The sequence below is a fragment of the Hemibagrus wyckioides genome, linkage group LG24 (assembly GCF_019097595.1).
Source record: "Hemibagrus wyckioides isolate EC202008001 linkage group LG24, SWU_Hwy_1.0, whole genome shotgun sequence".
In the NCBI taxonomy this organism is placed as follows: Eukaryota; Metazoa; Chordata; class Actinopteri; order Siluriformes; family Bagridae; genus Hemibagrus; species Hemibagrus wyckioides.
Genome location: NC_080733.1, coordinates 20,330,201 through 20,350,369, shown reverse-complemented (window position 1 = coordinate 20,350,369; position 20,169 = coordinate 20,330,201). Strand labels below are relative to the sequence as shown.

General features: G+C 43.0%; 1 protein-coding gene across 4 annotated transcripts in view; it reads right to left on the bottom strand.

Annotated features, from left to right (window-relative positions):
- Positions 1 to 18,328, bottom strand: part of LOC131345212 (E3 ubiquitin-protein ligase TRIM7) — a 32,954-nt gene extending 14,626 nt beyond the window's left edge. For 2 of the 4 annotated variants that reach the window (XM_058377997.1, XM_058378000.1), the window contains exons 1-5: positions 18,172 to 18,328; positions 12,244 to 12,895; positions 10,847 to 10,942; positions 10,532 to 10,765; positions 10,058 to 10,220 (exon numbers count right to left, since the gene is read on the bottom strand). In XM_058377997.1, coding sequence (XP_058233980.1) covers positions 10,058 to 10,220; positions 10,532 to 10,765; positions 10,847 to 10,942; positions 12,244 to 12,888 — 1,138 coding nt within the window. In that variant the 5' untranslated portion in view covers positions 12,889 to 12,895; positions 18,172 to 18,328. Of the gene's footprint in view, positions 1 to 10,057; positions 10,221 to 10,531; positions 10,766 to 10,846; positions 10,943 to 12,243; positions 12,896 to 15,424; positions 15,731 to 15,841; positions 15,988 to 18,171 lie in introns of all 4 variants that reach the window. The other 2 variants (XM_058377998.1, XM_058377999.1) reach the window with 2 other exon arrangements.
- Between the last annotated feature and the right edge of the window lie 1,841 nt (positions 18,329 to 20,169).

Genomic DNA, 20,169 nt, shown 5'->3' with positions numbered 1-20,169 from the left:
CCTAGGTGTGGAATGCACGGCCCGCCACTGGTATTCTATAATGTTTTAGCTAAGTTGATAATTTATATAAAGTGCAGTTTAAGAGCTAGTTAGATGATTATCTAGCAGAATCTTCACACAATTACTTTATTATTTGCCTTGTATATGGTCTTGTAGCTTGTATTTACTAGACTTTTGTAGTGTATAGCTCCACACTTATAAAGACACAAAGTGTTATTAAGTTACAAACAATTGCTGGGATTAAACTAGCTGATCAGGATTAGCAGGATGATTAGCAGAGCTCTGTTCTGTGTGGAATGGAGTTGTGTAATTCTCACATGTTGCAATCACGTCTGAACTGTGAGGGTCAAGTGAATTTTATGGATCACAAAAGATCTCACCTTTCTCCTGTTCCCTGTGGGTGTGGCCATCTGAGATAAATGAGCTTTCAACAGTAATGAACAAATAACAGTCATGTGTTTATTATCAGACTGAGGCTGGAATTTTACTCTGAATCCCGGTGTATAATCTTCACTCATATCTAAGATTTATTTTAGAAGGAATTGTTCATTTTTTAACTTTGACCTTCTTTCATTGACATGCTGCTGCATTTTCAGTGTAGTTTCCTACATTACCCACAATGCCGTCCTGCAGTAGTGTGTCTTATTCCTATTGTAAATCATTGTAAGGTAGTAAAGACTCAGTAAATTAATGGTGCCAACTTTTACCTACATCTGCCAAGTGGGCGGGGCTTAATTTCACCCAGAATGAACTCCTTGCTGGTGACAGCCATAAAAAATGTTCTGCTGTTTGAGACACAAACCGGGGAAACGTCCTGATTCACACTGTAGTGTGAAGATCCTTCATTTGGCACTAGAGAGTGCACAGATTGCAGTTTAGGACGTGACTTGTGTGTTTGTTATGCTGGAACACATCTGCACAGGTCTGATGATGAGTTAACAAGCTGTAACAGGTGTGGTGATTACCTGCTTTGTGTGTGTGTGTGTAACTCATACAGTGTTATTGACAGTGTACACTCACTGTCACTCACAGCAACGTCTCACATACTCAGATATATATATAGCTGCTTCGCAGGATTGTGTTCAGGTGTTTCAGTGACACTCCTTCTAACAGGTGTATAAATTCCAGCTGTGTAATCTCCATAGACACACAGTGGCAGTAGAAGGAGTCGTACTGAAGCTGAGTGTCACCTTTACCTCAGGTCAGGTTCTGAAATTTCTGCCCTGCTTAATCTGTCTGGTCAATGCTAGTACTGTGAAATACAAGCATCTATAATCAACAAAATCTCAGCAACAATTCGGTAGATCACACAGACTCAGAGAGGGTTAGGGTTAGTCTTCACTCCCTTACTTATCACTCACACACTCATCACTCACTTATCACTCACACACTCATTACTCACTTATCACTCACACACTCATCACTCACTTATCACTCACACACTCATTACTCACTTATCACTCACACACTCATCACTCACTTATCACTCACACACTCATTACTCACTTATCACTCACACACACATCACTCACTTATCACTCACACACTCATCACTCATATACTCATCATTCACACACTCATCACTCACACACTCATTACTCACACACTCATCACTCACTTATCACTCACACACTCATCACTCACACACTCATTACTCACACACTCATCACTCACACACTCATCACTCATATATTCATCACTCACACACTCATCACTCATATATTCATCACTCACACACTCATCACTCACTTATCACTCACACACTCATCACTCACACACTCATCACTCATATTCATCACTCACACACTCATCACTCACACACTCATCACTCACACACTCATCACTCATATTCATCACTCACACACTCATCACTCACACACTCATCACTCACAAACTCATTACTCACACACTCATTACTCACACACTCATCACTCACTTATCACTCACACACTCATCACTCACTTATCACTCACACACTCATCACTCACACTCATCACTCACACACTCATTACTCACACACTCATCACTCACACACTCATCACTCACACACTCATCACTCACACACTCGTCACTCATATATTCATCACTCACACACTCATCACTCACTTATCACACACACTCATCACTCACACACTTATCACTCACACACTCATCACTCACACACTCATCACTCACACACTCATCACTCACACACTCATCACTCACATACTCATCACTCACACACTCATCACTTACATACTTATCACTCACACACTCATCACTCACACACTCATCACTCACACACTCATCACTCACATACTCATCACTCACACACTCATCACTTACATACTTATCACTCACACACTCATCACTCATATATTCATCACTCACACACTCATCACTCATATATTCATCACTCACACACTCATCACTCACTTATCACTCACACACTCATCACTCACTTATCACTCACACACTCATCACTCACACACTCATCACTCATATATTCATCACTCACACACTCATCACTCACACACTCATCACTCACACACTCATCACTCATATTCATCACTCACACACTCATCACTCACACACATCACTCACACACTCATCACTCATATTCATCACTCACACACTCATCACTCACACACTCATCACTCACACACTCATTACTCACACACTCATTACTCACACACTCATCACTCACTTATCACTCACACACTCATCACTCACACACTCATCACTCACACACTCATCACTCACACACTCATCACTCATATATTCATCACTCACACACTCATCACTCACTTATCACACACACTCATCACTCACACACTTATCACTCACACACTCATCACTCACACACTCATCACTCACACACTCATCACTCATATATTCATCACTCACATACTCATCACTCACACACTCATCACTCACATACTCATCACTCACACACTCATCACTCACACACTCATCACTCACACACTCATCACTCACACACTCATCACTCACATACTCATCACTCACATACTTATCACTCACACACTCATCACTCACACACTCATCACTCATATATTCATCACTCACACACTCATCACTCACTTATCACACACACTCATCACTCACACACTTATCACTCACACACTCATCACTCACACACTCATCACTCATATATTCATCACTCACATACTCATCACTCACACACTCATCACTCACACACTCATCACTCATATATTCATCACTCACATACTCATCACTCACACACTCATCACTCACACACTCATCACTCACACACTCATCACTCACATACTCATCACTCACACACTCATCACTTACATACTTATCACTCACACACTCATCGCTTACACACTCATCACTCACTTAGTCATCACACACATACTCGCTTACTCGTTCTTGCCTGTGTTGGCGTTTTTCATTCGAAGTTTATATTGTCTGTTTCTTTTTCTCTTTCACCTAAATTTCTTACTCTGCCAGGTTTCGTTTGCTAAATCTTTACTTGCATATCGCAGTTAATTGTTCTTTTGTTTTTCTCTCGGGTGAAGCCCCCCTCCTCCCCCCCCGGTTTTTACACAGCAGTCGGAGGATAGATTCACTCAAAGGTACGTGATCATTCAGTATGAATAACTTTCAGCTGGTTCAGTGTTTGAGCTGCAGGATGTTCAGTAATTCTTCCTCCGTCGTTAGTGTTAATTTTACCTGTGATAAGTGTACGCTAGTTAGCTCTCTGACGGAGAAGATATTAGCTTTAGAGGTGCGCATCCAGACTCTAGAGAGGGTTAGTGATGGTGAGAGCAGTGTAGTGTCTGTAGGAGGAAGTCTGGATGCCTTAGGTGGAGTTAGTAACCCCCAACTCCAGCATTAGAGCCCTCACAGCGGGGCGAATGGGTGACGACTCGGCGGCATAGTCACAAAGCCAAGGCTAACGCTAAGGCTTGCCCACGGGAGCACCACTCCTCTCTGCTTCACATGACCAACAGGTTTGCTCTCCTCAGTGAAGAACCCACTGAGAAACCTGAAAGAACTCTGGTTATAGGAGACTCAATTTTAAGGCATGTGAAATTAGCTAGGCCTTTAGGGGCTCCAGCAGCACAGGTTAGGTGTATTCCGGGAGCCAGGGCGCCGGACATTGCAGGTAATCTCAGGGTCCTAGGTAAGCACAGGTTCTCCAAGATAGTTTTCCATGTAGGAGCTAATGATATACACCTTCGTCAGTCTGAGGTTACTAAGAGTAATGTTGTAGAGGTGTGTAAATTAGCGAAGGCGATGTCCGATGCTGTCTGATGCTCTGGCCCCATCCCAATGCGGCGTGGTGATGTAGCTTACAGCAGGTTATGGTCGCTGAACTGCTGGATGTCCAGGTGGTGCTCCGAAAACAATGTGGGCTTCATAGACAATTGGAGCTCTTTTGAGGGCAAGGCTGGCCTGTTAGGACGGGACGGTGTCCATCCCACTCGGGAGGGTGCTGCTCTCATTTCTTGCAGCATCGCACATAGTCTTAGAGCAGATCTAGTTAATCGGTGACAATCCAGGGCCAGGGAGCAGACAAGCAGGTTAATCCGACCATCTGCTGGCTGCAAAGAGTCATCACTCAGGGTTCATAACATTGAGACTGTGTCTGTTCCCCGAACCAAACGAAAATGTTTTAACAATCAGAAAATTTGTTTTAGTAACCTGATTAACATAAAACTAGATGATAGTGAATGCACAGCCAGCACCTTTGATCTCAAGCTAGGACTGTTAAATATAAGATCTCTGTCAACTAAAACATTTATAATTAATGAACTGATTACTGATCAGGAGTTCAGTGTTCTTTGTTTAACAGAAGCATGGATTAAACAAAACGAGTACGTAGAATTAAATGAAGCTTGTCCGCCTGGCTATAGCTATATACATCAACCGCGTCTAACAGGCAGGGGAGGAGGTGTCGCAGTTATTCATGATAATAAGCTAAGTGCCACACAAAAACCCAGACATCAGTTCAACACATTCGAAGTTCTTTATACTAACCTAACGTATGCAAGTACTAATAATAAGTTCACAGAGTCAGTTCCACTAATTGTTATTTACAGACCCCCAGGACCATACTCTGAATTCCTCAGTGAATCTGGAGATTTTACTTCAAACCTTGTTGTTTCTTTAGACAAAGCATTAATAGTAGGAGACTTCAACATTCATTTTGATAAGCCAGAAGACCCTCTGAGAACAGCAGTTGTGTCCATCTTAGATTCATTAGGTGTTAATCAAAATGTAATAGGACCCACTCATAATGGAGGTCACACTCTGGATCTCATTTTTACATTCGGATTAAATATAGAAAACATAGTCACTCTTCCACAGTCGGAAGCTCTCAGATCATGATCTAGTTTCATTTAGAATGCGTCTTAGTCACGAGATGCGCAACTTGCCGCATTACCGTATGACGCGTATATTTACATCTGCTACTGCAGAGAGATTTACCGATAGTCTCCCAGAATTATCACACATGATTGGTTCACCTTCTGACCCTACAGAACTTGACCAGGCGACTGATTACTTGGAGTCATTATTTCGGAACACCCTAGACACTGTAGCTCCACTTAAAAGGAAAAAAATTAAAGACAAGAAACTTGCACCCTGGTACAACGACCAAACACGAGCTTTAAAACAATCAGCTAGGAAACTAGAGCGTAAATGGCGTCAATCTAAATTAGCAGTATTCCAGATTGCATGGAAGGAAAGCCTTCTGAGATACAAAAATTCTCTTAGTGCTGATAGATCAGCGTATCTCTCTGCCCTAATCGAAGATAACAAAAACAATCCAAAATTTTTATTTAGCACTGTAGCAAAACTAACTAGGAGTAAAACCACTGTAGAAAAGCGCACACCATCTACATTTAGCAGCAATGACTTCATGAATTTCTTCAATAAAAAAATTGACAATATCAGGCAAAATATTCAGACTATTAATTTAAAACCATATTATTTGATAGATAATCCTTTAGATAATATAACTATTTCTGATCAGAGCTTAGAGTGCTTCACTCCACTTCAAGAGCCTGATCTAATTTCACTAATTTCTTCTTCAAAATCTTCTACCTGCATCCTAGATCCTTTACCCACATCTTTCCTTAAACAGATATTACCAGTAGCTACTGAACCCCTTCTAAAAATCATTAATTCTTCTCTAAGCACTGGCTATGTGCCTAAATCCTTTAAGCTAGCAGTTATCAAACCCCTGATTAAAAAACCGGACCTCGACCCCTGTCAGCTGTCTAACTATAGACCGATATCAAACCTGCCCTTTATCTCCAAGATCCTAGAAAAGGCTGTAGCACAGCAGTTATGTTCAGACCTGCATAGAAATAACATTTATGAAATGTATCAGTCAGGATTTAGACCTCATCATAGCACAGAGACAGCACTGGTTAAAGTGGTCAATGACCTGTTACTGGCTTCTGATCAGGGTTGTGTCTCCTTACTGGTGTTACTGGATCTTAGTGCAGCTTTTGACACCATTGACCACACTGTTCTACTTGATAGACTAGAACATGTTGTTGGTGTTAAAGGAACAGCCCTCTCCTGGCTCAGGTCTTATTTGACTGACCGTTATCAGTTTGTAGATCTAGATGATGACTTCTCCATGCATACCAAGGTTATGTTCGGTGTTCCACAAGGTTCGGTTTTAGGTCCACTGCTTTTCTCCCTATATATGTTACCCCTTGGTGCAATTATTCATAAACATGGTATTAGCTTCCACTGTTATGCAGACGACACACAGCTATATGTTTCAGCGAAGTCAGATGAGAGACACCAGCTTATTAAGATAGAAGAATGTGTAAAGGACATTAGACATTGGATGGCCACTAACTTCCTCCTGCTTAATTCGGACAAGACAGAGGTGCTTGTACTAGGACCACAGGCAGCTAGCTTTCTGATTACAGAGTAATGGTGGATGGTCTTTTGGTTTCATCTTGTCCAGCAGTAAAAGATCTTGGTGTGATTATTGATTCTGGTCTTTCATTCGAAGCTCATGTAGATAATATCACTCGGGTAGCCTTCTTCCATCTTAGGAATATCGCTAAGATAAGAAATATGATGTCACTTCATGATGCAGAAAAATTAGTTCATGCTTTTGTTACCTCTAGGTTGGATTATTGTAATGTCTTACTGTCTGGATGTTCCAGTAGGAGCAGGAACAAGCTCCAGTTAGTCAGATTAGTGTTCAGGATTCAGACACAGTCTCAATGTTTAAGTCTAGGCTGAAGACACATTTGTTTAGTCGAGCTTTTAATATATAGTTTTCTTATGTAAAGGAGCAGATCTGAAGGTTCATGGTCATAGAGTGTTTGGTGACTGGGATGTGTTGGATGCTGTCATCTTACCACCCTCACAAGTCACTCAGGTTTGCTGACTGTGAAGTGGTCGGATGCTTTATGTCCCAGGAAGCCTTCATGTCCATCACCTTCTGGCTCTCCCTTTTAGTTCTGATGTCATAGCTAGTCTTGCCGGAGTCCCTGCCTGCACTTTACACATAATCTACATTGTCTTTAAACATCACATGATCAGAATCATACTTAATATCTTTCTCTTTCTCTCTCTCCACCTTCTCTGTGGAGCTATACACCCCACTCCTGAGCTCCCAGTGTTTGCCAGTTTCCATTGTGACCACTGCCCTACCCCCTGGTCGGAGTCTGGTCACTTGGTGGTGCCCACTGATGCTGTGGATGGATCTGTGTGGACCAGGAGACAGCCATGGACAGAGCCACTTGGGGACTTTCACACCATCACAGATCTGCCATTTCATCTGTCAGCTTGTGACAGCAAAGAATTAGTGTCTATAATGACCTCAGAAACTACACTGACCTAATAGTTCCTCATGGGTCATTGATTTCTGTTGTAGAAAGGACATTAATCAGCTACAGTTACATTATTTACTGTTTAGTGTCACCCAGATGAGGATGGGTTCCCTTCTGAGCCTGGTTCCTCTCAAGGTTTCTTCCTCATTCCATCCCAGAGAGTTTTTCCTTGCCACCGTTGCCACAGGCTTCTCATTAGGGATAAAATAAAATAGTCTAACTATAGAATTTAATAATTTATTCTTATTTCTAGTTAATTAGTTATTTTTTATTATTATTTTTCATTTTCCCCTCCCCTTTCTCTGTTTTCTTCTTTTGTAAAGCTGCTTTGAGACAATGTTCATTGTAAAAGGCGCTATACAAAATAAACTGAATTGAATTGAATACTCATCACTCACACACTCATCACTCACACTCATTACTCACACACTCATCACTCACACTCACACACTCATCACTCACACTCATCACTCACTTACTCATCGCTCACACACTCATCACTCACACTCATCACTCACACACTCATTTACTCATCACTCACACACTCATTTACTCATCACTCACACACTCATCACTCACACACTCATCACTCACACACTCATCACTCACACACTCATCACTCACACTCATCACTCACATACTCATCGCTTACACACTCATCACTCACACACTCATCACTCACACACTCATTTACTCATCACTCACACACTCATCACTCACACTCATCACTCACACTCATTTACTCATCACTCACACACTCATCACTCACACTCATCACTCACACACTCATCACTCACACTCATTACTCACACACTCATCACTCACACTCACACACTCATCACTCACACTCATTACTCACACACTCATCACTCACACTCATCACTCACTTACTCATCGCTCACACACTCATCACTCACACTCATCACTCACACACTCATCACTCACACACTCATCACTCACACACTCATTTACTCATCACTCACTCACTCATCACTCACACTCATCACTCACTTACTCATCACTCACATACTCATCGCTTACACACTCATCACTCACACACTCATCACTCACACTCATTTACTCATCACTCACACACTCATCACTCACACTCATCACTCACACACTCATCACTCACACTCATTTACTCATCACTCACACACTCATCACTCACACTCATTACTCACACACTCATCACTCACACTCACACACTCATCACTCACACTCATCACTCACACACTCATCACTCACACTCATCACTCACACACTCATCACTCACACTCATCACTCACACACTCATCACTCACACACTCATCACTCACACTCATCACTCACACACTCATCACTCACACTCATCACTCACACACTCATCACTCACACTCATCACTCACACACTCATCACTCACACTCATCACTCACACACTCATTTACTCATCACTCACTCACTCATCACACACTCATCACTCACTTACTCATCACTCACATACTCATCGCTTACACACTCATCACTCACACACTCATCACTCACACACTCATCACTCACACTCATCACTCACACACTCATCACTCACACACTCATCACTTACACACTCATCACTCACACACTCATCACTCACACTCATCACTCACACTCATCACTCACACACTCATCACTCACACACTCATTTACTCATCACTCACACACTCATCACTCACACTCATCACTCACACACTCATCACTCACACACTCATCACTCACACACTCATTTACTCATCACTCACACACTCATCACTCACACTCATCACTCACACACTCATTTACTCATCACTCACACACTCATCACTCACACTCATCACTCACACACTCATTTACTCATCACTCACACTCATCACTCACACACTCATTTACTCATCACTCACACACTCATCACTCACACTCATCACTCACACTCATCACTCACACTCATCACTCACACACTCATCACTCACACTCATCACTCACACTCATCACTCACACTCATCACTCACACTCATCACTCACACTCATCACTCACACTCATCACTCACACACTCATTACTCACTCAGACTGCTTCTGGAAACAACATCAGCGGAACTGTGCATCAGGACCTTTATGAAATGCCTACACATGTGTGGAGTAAATCAGGCAGGGGAAGCAGCGCAGATTGGGTAAGAAATGTGTTTAAAAAGGTATTATTACATACTACTAACACTAACAGTGTGTTACCTGAGTGTCTGTAGTGGACTTCTCCCATGTGGATGTCATCCAGTCTCTCTCGTATCTCTCCCAGTGTGCTCTTCACCTCACTGAGAGAAAAGTGTAACTCCAGATCAGGATCATTGTTATGCACCATGGTGTCCTGATACGGAACGTTCACCTCCTGGAAGGTCTGCTCCAGAAACAATACCGTTATAATAATCCTCTCCTAATGAATCACTGTAGTACTGTAGTATAGTGTATAGTGTACTGCTGTGTGACATCATCATCATCATTATAATCTACAGAACTGATTCATCACACACACATACTACTGTAAAATGGCTAAGCTCTTTATGGTGGAATAAGAAAGCCTGGTTTTACTGCATGGTATCACTTCAGGTAAATATTTGGTAGAAATTTAAGATGTTTTGTTTTTGTTAAGCTTCCTTTTAATTGAAAAAAAAAAAATAGAATAGAGTTCATCATGGAAGCTCTCGGTACCTGCAGGAAGCCGATGTGGTCTTCTGACGTGGCCTGAGTCTCCAGTCGAGCCCTGCGCTCCTTCAGCTTGCCTAACTCCGCCTCTAAGTGTGACACAATCCTTTCCCCTTGGCCAATCACGGAGTCTCGTTTGTCCTCGATCCCGCCAACCAGCTCTCTGCGGATTCGCTCCACCGACTGAGTGACATCAGAGAGGACCTGCTCCACCTCTGAGAGTTCGGCTTGGGCGTAGTTCTGCGTTCACACAACCCCAAAACTCCCTAACGTGAGTGCTAATTCAATTCTAATGCTAATGCTAATGCTAGCTTGACTTACCCTGAGAACCTGCAGTCTTTGTTTGAGCTCTGTGAGATGCAGCCCTCGTCTTTCGATTGACATCTGGATGTCCAGTTCGGTTTTCCCGAGCATCCTCTGGAGAAAACAGACAGGAAGTCGTGTTCAGTGTCTGAAGTATGCTTCTTTACATTAGCACTGAAGCTACAAGGATAGTGATGCTAAAAGGTACTGTAGGTCCCAGTTTAGCACTTAGACAACCAACAGAAACAGGAAGCAGTGGTGTGAGGAACTGTTTATATTTCCATAAAGAACCTTTCAGTCCATTTGCTTCTTTATTTTTATGATCGCCACAAAAAAACTGAAGAATTAAACCTTGATGGTCATTTCACTTCATTCTGTGATTTAAGATGAATTTATCAGTGCAAAAGTTTTTCAGGAAAGCAAGTAAAGTTCTTCTTATGGGACACAGAACCTTTTCTGGAACTTTTTCATAGAGCATCATGTAAAGAAGCAGAACTCCTGGGTGTGTCACTGATCGGTGCTCTGAAGTTGATTATTTTCCTCTGACAGCATGTTTTATTGTAATCAGTTTATTATCAGTGGAGTGTGAGCTGTACACGTCCCTCTGAATGAGCTGTTGCTATGGAAACAATAAGGTATCAGAGTGGGTGTATTAATATAAACCTGTGCTACGGTCAGAGCTGCTGTTAGAAAGAATTAATCACCACCTGATCCACCAATCAGAGTCCAGAACTGAACCAGCACACCCATGTTATTGCTGGTGTTTTGTTCTGTGCTCATGATGAATCTTGGTGCTTCTGTGAGCCTGGGAATCATGTGGATGAAGTTACACCCTGTTTATACAAACTGTGAAGTGTTAGCGTTACTGAAATAACTGTGTGTGTGTGTGTGTGAGAGAAAGAGAGAGACTCTAATAGGAAGTCCTCATCTGCACTGAGTAAACTGTTAGTGTTGTTATTAGTAGTAGTCTATATTTATACATTTAAATTCAGGCTGACTGACACCACTATAGGGGCGGGGTCTAAAGGTGGGCAGCAACACTGTAAACTTCAGTTCATGTTTATAGATTAAAGACAGTCCCTCTAGGTCCTAAACCACGTCAGCTACAGAGTATTTGGCATGAGCACTCATAGCTCCTCCTATTTCTATATACTGTATCTACCTATAGACACACCCACTAATATTACCACCTGTGGGACATCCCCCATGAAGACACACCCAGTGGATACTCATGGAAGATGGTCTTCAATACACACCCCATGAAGACACACCCACTCAGAGCTCCTCTCAGTTCCAAGCCATTACCGCGTTTCCACATATAAACTTAAAGACACGTCCACACTCTTCCTGGTTTTTGAGACACACCCACACAGCACATTACAGACATGCCCCCTGCATGTACTTTCAGCACCCACCTGTTTGACGGCGCGCTCGGTCTGCACAGACACGGTGGCGTGAGTCCGGTGTTCCTCCAGCACACAGATGGCGCAGATGCATCGCTGGTCCGTGCGGCAGAAAACCTCCAGCAGCCGTCCGTGTTGGCTACATGTGCGTCCACGCAGAGCCTCGTGTGGGTCGAGGAGTTGGTGCGAGGTGTAGAACGGCGATTGGTGGTGTGGTTGCACGTGTGTCTCACAGTACGAGGCAATACAGGTGAGACACGAGCTCACGGCTCTCTCCTTCCTGCCGGTGCACATGTCACACGGGATGTCTGGGGTGGTGGTGCCGTTCTGCAGCATGACTCCTCCTCCTCCTCCTCCTGCTGCACCAGCTGGGATCTTCTGCCGCGGTTTGACGGGTGGAGGCCCTCCGTAGCGAATCTCCTTGTACTTCTGTGCAATGTGAGCAAACACGCGGTTGATGCTGAGCTCCGGACGGCCATCGAAGGGCCGCTTACACAGAGGACACGTGCACTCGGCGCTGGAGGCCCAGTAACCCCCGATGCAGCTCTGGCAGAAGTTGTGACCACATGGCGTGGACACTGGCTCGGTGAACAGATCCAAACAGATGGAACACGTCATCTCCTGCTCGGAGAACAGCTCAAGTCCAAGTTCAGCCATCACTCACCTTCACGAGGAACACAAATACACTCACACACTTATTCACATACACACACACTGGCCAAAAAAAACACACAACACTTTCCTTCTACAGCCCAGATATCAGATGTGTGTGTAAATGAATAAATGTGTGTGATGTGTGTCTGTGATGTGTGTATTTACTGCTAATGCTCAGTGTTACAGTGACAAAATGACAGTCAATAATAATAATAATAATAATAATAATAATAATAATAATAATAATAACCATTTATCTCTAACAGTCAATAAATCCACATTATCATGAAGTGAGAGTTAATACTATGATTTCTAGAATCATCTACACACACACACCACATTTTACATACTGATCTTCACGTTTTTATCTTCCTACAGATAAATGTGAGACGTGTCAGTCTGCAGTGTGTGTGTGTGTGTGTGTGTGTGTGTGATGTAAAACAGGAGTATTAACCCCAATGTCAGATGATTTAGGGATTTTTCTTTGTATAAATTGATAAGTTATTCTGGTTGGTTAAAACTCTGATGCAATGGAGCTGAAAATAATTTTCAGACGTATTTATCAACAAAAACAACATAAATAGATTTTGTTGTAATATTGAGAAGGTTAAACACACACCACTATGCAGTGATGCAATTTAATAAATCAGTGTGTGTCAACAGTGCTCATAACACTCACAGACACACACACACACACAATCACAGACACAGCGTTTGGGCTGGACCCAGAGTTCAGAATGTTGCACAACTGGTTTTACAGCATGACGCAATTTACGTGTGTGTGTGTGTTCGTGTGTGTGTGTACTTTCTCAGTGCTCTGTGTTAAAAGCTGAGCTGGGTTTACAGAAACAAACAGGTTGGTATGAATGATTAGTGATCAAGGTGTGATTATAAACAGTGATGAATATATGTGTGTGTGTGTGTGTGTGTGTGTCTGTCTCCGTTTTCCTTGTCTCAGTCTGAGTGACCGGTCTGCTCATTATGAACCCCTATTCAACCCTGGCATTAAGTCTCCACTGGTTAAACTACTGGTGTCTTTAGGTGTAGAAGAGCTACATGCTTTGTTTACATTCAGTGTAACTTCATATCCTTTAATGCAGACATGAAATGTTTTAAACGTGGTAAAACAGGGCATCTTGTCTGGGCCTGTCCTGAGAGACAGAGTGAGAGACAGAGTGACCCCCAGGGCATGACGCAGCCGAGTCTGCTGGGGTCGGTCCCCCTATGGCTACAGTCCCCGGAGCTGCTGCTGCCCCAGAGCCAAAGGAGAGCAAGCCCCAAGGCCAGCCTGCAGCTCAGAAGCCTAGTAAAGCTACAACAACCTCAGAGAAGCCCTGCTCAGCTGAACCGGACTGGGAGAAGCCCTGTGCGGCTGAACAACCGGGAGAAGCCCTGCTTGGCTGAACAACTGGGAGAAGCCCTGCTCGTCTGAACTGGACCGGGAGAAGCCCTGCTCGGTTAAACCGGACTAGGAGAAGCCCTGGTCGACTGAACCGGACTAGGAGAAGCCCTGCTCGGCTGAACAACTGGGAGAAGCCCTGCTCGGCTGAACAACTGGGAGAAGCCCTGCTCGGCTGAACCGGACTAGGAGAAGCCCTGCTCGGCTGAACCGGACTAGGAGAAGCCCTGCTCGGCTCAACCGGACTAGGAGAAGCCCTGCTCGGCTGAACCGGACTAGGAGAAGCCCTGCTCGGCTGAACAACTGGGAGAAGCCCTGCTCGGCTGAACCGGACTAGGAGAAGCCCTGCTCGGCTGAACAACTGGGAGAAGCCCTGCTCGGCTGAACCGGACTAGGAGAAGCCCTGCTCGGCTGAACCGGACTAGGAGAAGCCCTGCTCGGCTGAACCGGACTAGGAGAAGCCCTGCTCGGCTGAACCGGACTAGGAGAAGCCCTGCTCGGCTGAACCGGACTAGGAGAAGCCCTGCTCGGCTGAACAACTGGGAGAAGCCCTGCTCGGCTGAACCGGACTAGGAGAAGCCCTGCTCGGCTGAACAACCGGGAGAAGCCCTGGTCGGCTGAACTGGACTAGGAGAAGCCCTGCTCGGCTGAACAACTGGGAGAAGCCCTGCTCAGCTGAACTGGACCGGGAGAAGCCCTGTTTGGTTGAACCGGACTGAACCGGACTGGGAGAAGCCCTGCTCAGGTGAACCGGACTGGGAGAAGTCCTGCTTGGCTGAACCGGACTAGGAGAAGCCCTGCTCAGCTGAACCGGACTGGGAGAAGCCCTGCTAGGTTGAACCGGAATAGGAGAAGCCCTGCTCGGCTGAACCGGAATAGGAGAAGCCCTGCTCGGCTGAACCGGAATAGGAGAAGCCCTGCTCGGTTGAACTGGACCGGGAGAAGCCCTGCTAGGTTGAACCGGACCAGAAGAAGCCCTGCTCGGCTGAACCAGACTGGGAGACGCCCTACTTGGCCTAATTGGAACCAGAGAAGCTGTACTCAGCTGAACCAGACCGGGAAAAGCCCTGCTCAGCTGACCCGGACCCGGAGAAGTCCTGCTCAGCTGAACCGGACTGGAAGAAGCCCTGCTTGGCTGACCTGGACCCGGAAAAGCCCTGCTCGGCTGAACCGGACTGGGAGAAGCCCTGCTTGGCTGAACTGGACTCAGAGAAGCCCTGCTTGGCTGAACTGGACTCAGAGAAGCCCTGCTCGGCTGAACCGGACTGGAAGAAGCCCTGCTTGGCTGACCCGGACCCGGAAAAGCCCTGCTCGGCTGAACCGGACTGGGAGAAGCCCTGCTTGGCTGAACTGGACTCAGAGAAGCCCTGCTCGGCTGAACCGGACTGGGAGAAGTCCTGCTCAGCTGAAGTGGACCGGGATGTGAAATCCCACAGATTTCAGAGCCTGCAAATAAATAAATAAATAAATAAAGAGGTGAATAAATTAAGGAAATTAAGTGTAAAGCATAAAGTAATGTGAATGAAGTAAAACCTCTGCTTCAGAAAAGGAAAAAACCTGTAGATGAATTCTGTTAATGTGTCATTGTGACCGAGCATCTCGTCCTCCTCGTCCTGTCTGACCAGTTCAACATGTTTCACAGAAAAACTCAAACACCAGCTCTGTGTCTGAACACTGAACTCGTCCTCCTGCAGCAGCTCCTCCTCACAGGAAACATGTTGTGAGACTCCACACTGAGGCCAGAGGAAGCTAACATCCACTTCCACTTCCTTTACAGTGACCTTTAAACACCTTAAACACCTTAACCATTTTAAATGTTTACCATGTCAATAATAATAATAATAATAATAATAATAATAATAATAATAATAATAATAATAATGTAGATCACTGTTCTCTTTCTCTGGAGCTGTGTGTGTTCTTTGTGCTGGTCTGTAACTGGGAGTCTGACAGGACGAGTGTTCAGGCTGCTGGGAGTCAGGACACGTGGAGCTCTGAGCAGCAGTCTGACTGGAACATTCAGGTTTGAGCTAGTTGTTGTGTTTTTATCTGAATGCTACAGAGTCATCTAACACAGTCACATCTCCACCTCTCTCAGTTCATCTTAATTACTGATAATAAAATTCTCTCACAAAACAACACTTATAACTCCAGCCCTGGTGATTATCACAATGACCAGAGGTTCTCATTATAATTACTTAATTAACTTAACCTTAATTAATGTTGCTTACTACAGTGAAACCTTGACTTACGAGTGAATCAACTCACGAGTTTTCCAGGATACAAGCCGTCGCTCGGTCGATTTTTTGCTTTAAGATGAGCCGAGATCTGAGTTACGAGCGCGCGAGTTTACTCCACCCACCACTCAGTCGCCCAGCGAGCGGTCAGTTCACGTGGTTATCTCTCCAGGCCGTGTATTGGCGCTGTGTAAAGACACTTCATCACTCATTTTCCAAACATTTTGAAAGGGAGGAAGAAACAAACCTCCTTGGACAGGTTTTTATTGAAACGCCCTGCAAGGGAAAGCGAGGAAAGTGTGGAGAAAAAGGCAAAAGTCCGTGAAGAAGAAGACTGGGTGAAGTGAAAAAAAAAGAAGTAGCAATTAAGCAGTTAATTTAGCGATAAAGTGTAGCATAGTGTGTAAGTTAAATTAAGCAATTAATTGTAGCATTAAGTGTGTAGCGAGTAAGTTAAGTTAAGCGATAGAGCACGAAATGAAAAACTCTGCCACCCTCCTCCCTCTCCACTAGCATCTTCGTCTGATCTTTTATACATTATTTTTTATTTATAAAGTACATTTTTCTTATTTAAAAAACACAAAAATTGGTGTGGTTTTTGGGGGGCTGGAACGGATTAATAGCATTTCAATTCATTTAAATGGAGAAATTTAATTTGATATACGAGTAAATTGAGTTACGAGCTCAGAACCAATTAAACTCGTAAGTCAAGGTATTACTGTACTTTAACTTGTTTTCTTTTTTACTGTATATTACTGTATCTCTCAGTGTGTTACTGTATCTCTCATTGTGTTACTGTATCTCTCAATATTACTGTATCTCTCAATGTGTTACTGTATCTCTCAGTGTGTTACTGTATCTCTCAATGTTACTGTATCTCTCAATGTTACTGTATCTCTCAGTGTGTTACTGTATCTCTCATTGTGTTACTGTATCTCTCAATGTTACTGTATCTCTCAATGTTACTGTATCTCTCATTGTGTTACTGTATCTCTCAGTGTGTTACTGTATCTCTCATTGTGTTACTGTATCTCTCAGTGTGTTACTGTATCTCTCAATGTTACTGTATCTCTCATTGTGTTACTGTATCTCTCAGTGTGTTACTGTATCTCTCAGTGTGTTACTGTATCTCTCAATGTTACTGTATCTCTCAATGTTACTGTATCTCTCATTGTGTTACTGTATCTCTCATTGTGTTACTGTATCTCTCAGTGTGTTACTGTATCTCTCAATGTTACTGTATCTCTCATTGTGTTACTGTATCTCTCAGTGTGTTACTGTATCTCTCAGTGTGTTACTGTATCTCTCAATGTTACTGTATCTCTCAATGTTACTGTATCTCTCATTGTGTTACTGTATCTCTCAGTGTGTTACTGTATCTCTCAGTGTGTTACTGTATCTCTCAGTGTGTTACTGTATCTCTCAATGTTACTGTATCTCTCAATGTTACTGTATCTCTCATTGTGTTACTGTATCTCTCAGTGTGTTACTGTAACTCAGTGGGTTAAGTTTCACTAAATCAGTTTATAATGTTCATGAACAGAACGTGAATCTTAAGTCAGTTCAGTTTAACGTTTCACATGATACTAAACACAGCACATTTCTTTAACACACACACACACACACACACACACACATCATTTGACTTACTTGTTTTATTTTCCTCTGTGTGTGAATCTGCTCTCCTCTGGGTTCAGATTAATTCCTCTTTAAATCCACTCGTGTGTGTGAGAGCGCGGGTGTGTGTGAGTGTGTGAGAGTGTGTGTGAGTGAGGGTGTATGAGAGTGTGTGTGATGTTATATATGTGAATGAAGGTTTGGGCAAAAGTAGCCAAGTGAGTTTAACTGGATACACCAGTATGCGTGTGTGTGTGTGTGTGTTTTGTAATTCCAAACATCTGTTAGTTCTTCTTATTTGAGCTGAGTGTGTATGTGGGGTATATAGTGTATGGGGTGTGTGTGTGGTTTGGGACACACATTTTATCACAGTGTATAAGACTGGTGTAAATGTTACAGTAATTTACTGGTAAAATGGTTCCAGTAAAACCTCAGTTCTACCTCAGCACTGGAACAGAGAGAGACATTTGTCATAGTTTCCTCAGTGGTTCTGTGGGAAACAAAGCCACATTTTTTAATTTATGGACATTTACCACTCCATAATGCCCCTTCCCCATTCCCAGCATGATTCCTGCCCCAGTGGAAATCCATTAGCACATGTTGTAGTTCTGATTGTTACCACTAGGTGGAACTCAATGTTCCTTAATGTTCCCGCGAGCACAGTCATGACACAATACCAAGAAACCTGATCAAATCTCTCATAATCTCTCGCTATAATCTCTCATCCAGCAACACTGACTAACCCAAAACATATCACTGGCAACTTTTACAATAAAACATTTTACAAAATTGGAACACAAGAGCAGTTCCTTCCATTGTTCTTTACACTGAAGACATTTGTTTTGGAGATAATAAGATGAAGATAGACAATAGATCACTTTACAACACTGCACCTTTGGTGTCAGACCACCCAACTTTAGATGAGCAAAAAATATTGGAACAGATATTCTTGAAGTAAATAACACTTAATATATTGGTTGTGTTACATCATTGGACGCAAGTTATTATTTGTATTTATTTTTGCATTAATTCTGTGTGATGTTTATGTTGTATTGCATGCTATAGGATGTGCGTAGTCTCTCTCTCGCTCTCTCCTTCTGGCAGCACATGACTGGGACCAGCTTCAGGAGATTGCTGCAGGAGATTGTGTTGTGAGCGGGAGCATTGAATGCTGGGAAGCAGAACAGTGTTGGAGAGCTTCTGTAGTGTACGCGTGGTGAAGCTCCGTCACGGGCTTCACCACGATTATGACAAAAATCCCTTAAAAAAATCCCTTAAAACTGTAATTGCAATTATTAATTACGATTATCACAATTTACATTAAATGGTGTTTTGAATAGCTTTATATCATTGTTTGAAGCAACTGGATGCCATATTTTATAACATATAAATATTTTTTATCTTGGTGACTTTTCTATCCTATTTCTTTGAGGGTGGAATCATCAGAGAGTATCTCCGAGACTTGAGTAAAACGGTCAATCACCATACTAGTATTTCTAGTGCTGAGAATTCCTTTATCAACAGACAGAACAGCTGAATGATGGAGTCTGTTCTGGTCCATTGTTCACCTAAACCATGTCTGTATTTTAACTTAAATACTGCATTAGTTGAAAAAATAGAAAGTCATGATGTTCAGACTGTATTGTCTTCTCCACTGTCCCTCACACCTTCTCCATTCATTAGCAAACTCTGAGATTTACATAACTACAGAGACTAAATTATGTTTTAAGGCAAAATGTTATTAAATAGGTTTTATTGCTCCACATCCTCCACATTTTCAGTGAAAGCTACTGAACAGAAAACAACAATAATCCTGAGCATGTGTTCAGTCTGAGATTTTATATTTCAGTTACACATTTTAATGGCCACAAAATACCGTAACAAGTCAATAAACTTCATTTGTTCCTCAGAATCTCTATCAGGATCTACAGCCATTACATTACTCTTTAAAAAAAAAAAAAAAAAGCTACATGATAAACCACCAGCATTAGATACACTGGAGTCAGGGGGTAACTACAGTGATTTAAGATT